General features: G+C 45.7%; 1 protein-coding gene across 1 annotated transcript; it reads left to right on the top strand.

Annotated features, from left to right (window-relative positions):
* The first annotated feature begins 616 nt into the window (after positions 1–616).
* Positions 617–2726, top strand: LOC147880287 (aspartyl protease family protein 2-like). Its single transcript, XM_087370561.1, has one exon. It carries the CDS (start codon positions 649–651, stop codon positions 2266–2268), a length of 1620 nt encoding a protein of 539 aa, XP_087226687.1. The 5' UTR covers positions 617–648; the 3' UTR covers positions 2269–2726.
* Positions 2727–7545: the final 4819 nt, after the last annotated feature.

Consider the following 7545-nt stretch of genomic DNA (forward strand, 5'->3'; position numbering starts at 1 on the left):
TCGCTCTCCAGCTCCCAAATTCCCAGCAAGCAAGCATCTACTTTTGCGTATTCTGCAGAGCAATCGAGCGAGCTATGATGGTATGTGCTGATTGAGGACGTTGAGAAGGTAGCTAGCTGTGGCGTGCCTCGCTGGACCGCGTACAATCGACCGCCCGCTCTTTAGCTTACAGTCTTAAATGATCAATCTTTCCTACGTATGGCCTCTTCTAATTTTTGCCCACCAATTTAGCTCATCCGACGATAGCTCTCGCACGTAGAACGTACCCTCATTGTCAGCCATTTCGATCTTTTTCCGTCAATCTGACTCCAGTCCACCCATCCAGGACTATCGATCGTTCATCCATCGTCTGTCTGTGATCTCGAAAAGCGTTAAAAGAGTCCCAGCCGTAAGGAAGTTGGTGCAGCCTAGCAGCCATTCCTGTGACTCCTGTCATCCGCATGTAGCATCCACGAAAAAGAGGTTGTTGCAGCTTTTGCTGCTTCGGTGCCGTGATGCCACTGGCGTAGCACTCGTGCCTCGGTTGGGACCAGCACTTATTAAACTCAGCATCACTCCCTATTTAGTAGAATGGTCTGCTGATTGAAGGTGGAGGCGTCTAATGTCTGCAAAGGTTTTTGCTTTGCAATTACAGATACAGATGTGAGGATGCATTTATATTTTTCTATCGAAGGTCTCTCACTTCGGACTCCGGAGGTCTGGAGAGCTCAGAGCTTGTTTGCTGCGAGCTCTTGTTTGCCGCTACCCGAGAGGACAAGAGAACTCAGAGCATTGAATCTTGCACGTGTCTCGCAAATGGCTTTCATCCTGCTCGTATGCTTGGCTCTCTGTGTAACTGGAGCTTCCACTGCCACAAATTCGCAGCTCGAGTCAGACTATCAGCTGCTCCACATCGTTCAGGATCACGACTCCATGCTCGATCAGCAAGCTCAAAGTTTGCCTTGGTCCAATATTGCCCAGGATGTCGATGGTGTAAGCCTTACCTTACGAGTTGTGCACAGAGACTCCCCTTTCTCCCCTCTCAGAAACTCGCAAGCGACACGCCAGGAGCTTCTTCTTGAGAGGCTCAAACGTGATGCTGCGCGAGTTAACGCACTCTCTAGCCGTGCGCAGATGGCCGCTGAGGGGCTCAAGAGTGGTGACCTTGCAGTGGAGACTGCGACTTTCACCGCGCAAAAAGAAGCCTTAGCCAATTTCACCGGCCCTGTTGTGTCTGGCTTGAAGCAGGGTAGCGGAGAATACTTCACCAGGATCGGTGTTGGCACTCCTCCACGGCAAAATTTCATGGTTCTTGACACCGGAAGCGACATTTTGTGGCTTCAGTGCGCTCCTTGTGTAGACTGCTACCCGCAGACCGATCCTATCTTCAATCCTGCCTCCTCTTCTTCCTTCCATTCACTAAACTGCGCTTCGCCCTTGTGCTCCCAACTTGAGCTCCATGGATGCCAATCGAGGACGAATATTTGCCAATATCAAGTCGCCTACGGAGACGGTTCCTTCACAACCGGAGATTTCTCATTGGAGGCGCTGAGCTTCCGAGGAGCGACCATGAAGAACGTTGCGCTTGGATGCGGTCATGACAACGAGGGCTTGTTCGCCGGAGCAGCTGGTCTGTTGGGGCTCGGCGGTGGACCGTTATCGTTCCCGTCACAGATGGGTGGGCAGTTCGGCAAGAAGTTCTCGTATTGTCTCGTGGACAGAGATCGAGAAGGCTACTCCAGTCTGATCTTCGGCAATGCTGCAGTTCCTCGCAGCACGGTCTTCACTCCGCTTTCGAAGAATCCCAAGCTGGATACGTTCTACTATGTCTCATTGACAGGCATTAGCGTTGCAGGCAACTTACTGTCGATCCCAGCGTCGGCTTTCAAGATGGACGGAAGCGGCAATGGAGGTGTGATCATCGACTCCGGTACGTCTGTGACGAGGCTAGTGGAATCGGCATACAGTCCCCTGCGCAGCGCCTTCAGGGCAGCAACAAGAAGTATGCCATTCGCTGGTGGATTCTCTCTGTTCGATACTTGCTACAATCTGTCTGGGAAGGCATCTGTGGATGTACCCACGGTCGTGTTGCATTTCGAGAGTGCAGCAGACCTTTCGTTGCCTGCAGCCAACTATCTGATTCCGGTGGACAGCGCAGGCACGTACTGCCTTGCCTTCGCTAGCACAGGGAATGGGCTGTCGATTATTGGGAACATTCAGCAGCAGGGCTTTAGGGTGGTGTTCGACGCGCTCTTCTCAAGGCTTGGTTTTGCATCGAACCAGTGTTGAGGATGAAGTTTCGTTGTACAGATTTACAGAAGTAGCCATCTGCACCACGAGGCCGACTGTTGTACTTGTTGAGGACAACTATTTGTCGCGTTGAGCTATAACAAATCTGCCTGCTGCCAATGAAACAGCATACAACTAAGTTCTTCATTTTACTGATCCGTCTGCAATTGCCTAATAATCCAATCCAGTAGCTGCGGTAGCTTTGCCTTTCAGATTCACAGAAATAGCCATCTGTATGACGAGTAGTGATAGTTCGACCTTCGGGATAGTTCGACCTTCTGCCGACTGCGGTACTTTTTGAAGAGTCGAGGACATCTATTTGTCGCGTTGAGCGATAACAAATTTACCTAAGTTTGTATACAGCTAGTCCTTCATTTTACTCATCCGTCTGCAATTGCGTAATAATCCCATCCAGTAGATCCGTTAGCTGCATTTGCATTCCTTGTGCAAATCGCCAGCATCCATTGAATTTCAGATTTAGTGTGCTCACGGAAAACGTTTTTGAAAGAAATTCACAAAAATTTAAGTTCACAATCTCGGAAGGATTTACATAAATGGTGCAGGTATTTATAGGTGAAGCTTCACGTGGGCACGAGATCTTGGAGGTTTTATGAACTTTATATTGTTTTCCAACGGCTTCAGTTCACGAGGTGAAACCTCATCGTTTTATGAACGGTTGTTGACGTGTATATTGTTGTACTTTGCCAAGATATCCATACATTCCCAGAGTTTTTGGCCTGCCATGGGTAGGCCGTAGTGAACCATGGCAGGCCTTAGTGAAGGATGTGGTTTTGAGATAGAAAAAATAAAATGATTGTTATTATTTATGCTCTGTTACCAATTAATTTATAATTGTTACCAATTAATTTATAATTGGTGCACGGGTTGGGTGGATTCATTGTTATTTTGGGTGTTCGAAATTCCCATTGGTTGCTCCCATCTCCTTTGATGACTTGTGGGTCATTTGCATTTAAGGGGCGCCTCCAATTTTATGCTCTTTAGGCACATTTCCCTCACGCATAGGTCCCCAATCTCTCCGTTGATCTCGAGAGTCGTTCTCCCTTAGCTCTCGTCGTCCTTCCTGCCTCATCCTTCTTTTAGAGCGTCACCGACAGCTTACCATTGTATGCTGCGTTTGAGAACACAGTGAGGAATGTGGGTATCGCTTGTGGTCACTACAACGAATTGCTTTTCTTTCCCCCTCCTCCACGGAGCACTTTGTACTATGTGGGGATGTGTAGGAGCCTCCGCGCTCTCTCTTACCCTTTTCGATTTCTCTATAGAAATGATCGGTAACGGAGGAGTGACAGTGGATTTAAGAACTTTAGTCACTCGCCTTGTGCCTTTTCACAACCAACTTGCTGCCTTTTGTCGGGACTTTCTCCCGCTTTGACACCTGCAACGCTTCGCAAATCGTGCATAGATGGAAGCAAAGAGTTTGTAGGCATCTCCACATGTTGTTCGACGTTTTTGCAAATAGCGATCGCGGCCTCCTTGTCCTACTTCGTTGTTGTGTTCTTTGCAAGGTGATTATTGCAAGCAGCTTCTTCACAGCTTCATTCACGGCTATTGTCTTACCTCTCTTCACAACACTGTCGCACATACCGTCGTGGCTGGCTTGCAGCAGGTTGCTATCCGAACTCACTATCAATCTCTTAGCTTCTCAACTCGGCTCCTAACTCACAAATGTCATGCGCTCTTTTAAGCTTTTGCTCACCGTTTAGAAATCTTCTGCTGACTATAGCTACTTCTGTGCTTCACGACGGGTATCGAAAAACTATGTTGTTAAAGCAGGTTTGCACCTTCAATCAAAAATGGCTTTCTCTTTGTCTTCTTGCTGCTGGGCTTTCTTCACCTTTCTTGATGCAGCTTCTCTGTAGAGCTTCTTTCGGGCAAGCCTTCTGAATGATATATATTATTCATCTTGTTAAGATAATTGAGAGCATATACCTCTATTTTTTATTTTGTTTTTTAAAGAATGTGATGTTGTAGATATAGCACTCCCCCCCCCCCTTCTAAAAGTGGACAAAATTTTTAGTAACTAAAAAGTAAAAAGCCGAACAAAGAAAGGTAAAGGGGTAGCCTTCATGTACAAAGGCAAGTGGCAACTACTTCCAAACTTATTCATCATTCTCAGAGCCTCATTTCTCCTTCCAAAAAGCCAGGCTGTCCTCTTGAAATCCGCCATGAACTCCTCAATCGGCATTCTTGCAATGGGTAATCTCTTAAAACCCACCTTGTTCTTGAATGAACAAATTTGTATAATAACCAAGCAGTTGTTGCCACAGATCATGCATGGCATAATTTATTCCATTTTTGTCTCCTAGCAGCGCCACCTTCCATATGAGATTAAAGAAGAGTTGAACAGATCTAAATCTTGAAACTACGCCCCTCCATATATCATGAGCCAACACACACTTGCATAGTAAATGATAATGCGTTTCTCTGCATCTATTGCAGAAAGGGCATAAGGGGGAAACCTTTGGGTTCCATTTGGAAATCCTAGCTCTAACAGCTAGCTTTGCCAAAAGTACCCTCCACAATAGCAAATTGATTTTGAAGGAAGGGGTTGCCTTCCTGGCTCTCTGCAATCTCATAGCCCAAAAGCCAAGCCTATTAAGAGGGGCAAAGACTTTCCACTAATCTCATGCTACTATAGAACCCTGTAGTGACATCTCCTCATTGGCCATTCGTCTTTGATTCTCTCCAAAAGAGATCCAACCACTTCACAATCTAGATTAGACAAAGCAAAAGTTCGTTTGATTCAATCGCTTGTGTCCTCCAGGATCCCAGACCTCCCTAAAAGTCCTCAGACCCTTTTTAAACATCCATGTGCAACCAGTTTAGGATGGCTAACAATTAGTGTAGGGCCTTCATTAAAGGCATAGTTTGTTAGCCAAATAGACCTGTCCGGGGAGGGATCTCCATGTAGCCTCCCCAACTACAATCTTTCACTTTGCTTTTCCATATTTGTATCATTCTAGCCATAAATTCAGATTGAGGAATTCTAATAGGCATGTTTGATAGCACGACATCCTATTATGGATAACAGATCCTTTGGAGCGTTAAGGCATATCAACTCCCTTGTAATCTTAGCCCACGGCTTCTCTCCTGCAACTAAGAGCAACCACTTCTAGCACAAAGCTTAATTTTTAGTTTTCATTCTCACAAATCCCAATCCCTGACATTGCTTGGGTGCTACTACTAAGTCCCAATTCAAAGCATGCCATCTACCCTCCCATACAAAACTGGAAATGCAACTACACCTTTCTAAGGCATGGATTCGAGAAAGGAAGAATGGACAGTACATATACCATCAAAGACTCCAAAACAAGCTTAGCCATTGTAACCTTGCTTGCTAAAGAACACAATTTTCCTTGCCATTTATCAAGCTTCCCTCTGACCTTTTGGAGAGCCCACTCAAACTTACTCTTGAGAGAAACTCCAACTCCCAATGGATAGCCAAGGTATCTAAATTTATTTGGCCCTGGGGAATTAAGTTGAACTGGATCTTGGTTGACCACTGTGGTTTTTTGTCCCAAGATAGCCACACAACAGTAGATTTATCACTATTGACTTTAGAGTCCAATAGAGCAACAAATTCACTAGTTATTCCTCCTCATTTCCTGCAAGGAAAATGGCATTGTCATTTGCAAAGAACTGTGTTGCAAAAAGCCGACCCATCTGGTAGTAGCGGCATACCCCTGAGGCTGCCTATGCTCAAGTGAGAATCAATTCGACAGAGCAACAGCTCTGTAACAAATGCAAAAAGCAATGGTGCCAAGGGGCACCCTTGTCTCACAAATCTATGAGGGGGGAAATTCTGATAATGATATTCATTGATAGACACTCTAGACTGTAAAATATCTTAGTGAGTCTACAAAATCTGGGCCCAAATCCAAGGGCACCCATCATTCTCAATACAAAATACCAATTGATCCTATTGTATGCCTTTTCAAGGTCCAGGTTCAACATCACAACCCGTTCATTTTGCATTAAAGCATAGTCCATTGCCAACAAGGGATTAAGGGTGGCCTCGTGTACGTCTCTACACATCACAAAACCATACTTGTTTGGATGGATTAACCTCCCCAAAATGAATTTAACCCTATGAGCCAACATCTTAGCAACCACCTTGTAAACAAAGTCAACATTGATAAAGGCCTCCATTGACTAAGGTTCAACTTGTTATGGCTCTTTGGGATCAATTTTATGCCCCCCGTATTGATCTTCATGGCATCTCTCCTTTCTGGACACACCATTTCATCACCACAAGCATCTCGCCTTCACAATTCCCTAATATTGCTGAAAGAATCCAATCGGCATCCCATTGGGCCTCGGGGCCTTATCTTTTGCCATCTGCATTATAGTGAATGTAACTTCTACTTCAGGGGTCTCCACAATATCAAAGCGTCGTGGGGGTTCACTTTCCCAGACATTTTAGATAGGAGAGCACACAACCTCTCATCATAGTTGCTGGATGGAGTCGGACTAGTACCAGCATAGCCATCAAAATGGCAGGCAAAAACCTTTGCAATTGCTTAGTGACCATATTGCCTGCCTCAATGCAAATAGCCGAAATGCATTCTCTTAGTCACTTTTCCTTGATAGCTTTGTAGAAAAAACTCGTGATAATGTTGTAGATATAGCACTTACAATAGAGTATTTGACAAGCATAGATGACATCTTACTGCTTATCTTCTTGCTATTTATAAAGGGGATCACTAATCCCAAACCTGCCACATGGAAGAATTTGGAGGTTGGGAAAGTGGCTCGGGGAGGAATTTTGAAGTTTCGGGGAGGGAAGCTGGAGTGGTGGCATAGAGTGGAGGAAGAGGAGTGGATGTTGAAAGCTTTCAAAGGAGTGCCATGTGGCACAAGGCAGAGACTAGCCCAAATGGCTAGCACAGAGGGGCTCTTGTGGGAGTGCCACATGGTGTGGGATAGAGCAGCAATGGGAGTGCCACATGGCATAGGCCAATACGAACGTTTAGTGCCACATGGCATGGCCCAGTGTAAACGGGGAGCACCACATGGTGCACATAGAAAGCCGCGGGGTGTGGGCACTGCCAGATTGCACTAGTAAATGCAACTGACACACGAAGTAAATACGGCTAACATACGGAGGGGGGGGGAGAGAGAGAGAGAGAGAGAGAGAGAGAGAGAGAGAGAGAGAGAGAGAGAGAGAGAGAGAGAGAGAATACAATATATACACATACACATACATATACACATATATGCAAAATTTTCTCTCACACACACACACACACACACACA

Source organism: Dipteris shenzhenensis, chromosome 32 (assembly GCF_047967505.1).
Source record: "Dipteris shenzhenensis isolate YYH24624 ecotype China chromosome 32, Dip_SZ_1.0, whole genome shotgun sequence".
Taxonomy (NCBI): Eukaryota; Viridiplantae; Streptophyta; class Polypodiopsida; order Gleicheniales; family Dipteridaceae; genus Dipteris; species Dipteris shenzhenensis.

Coding starts and splice junctions, on each gene's coding strand:
- LOC147880287 (XM_087370561.1), top strand. CDS start 649: ATGCATTTATATTTTTCTATCGAAGGTCTCTCACTTCGGACTCCGGAG.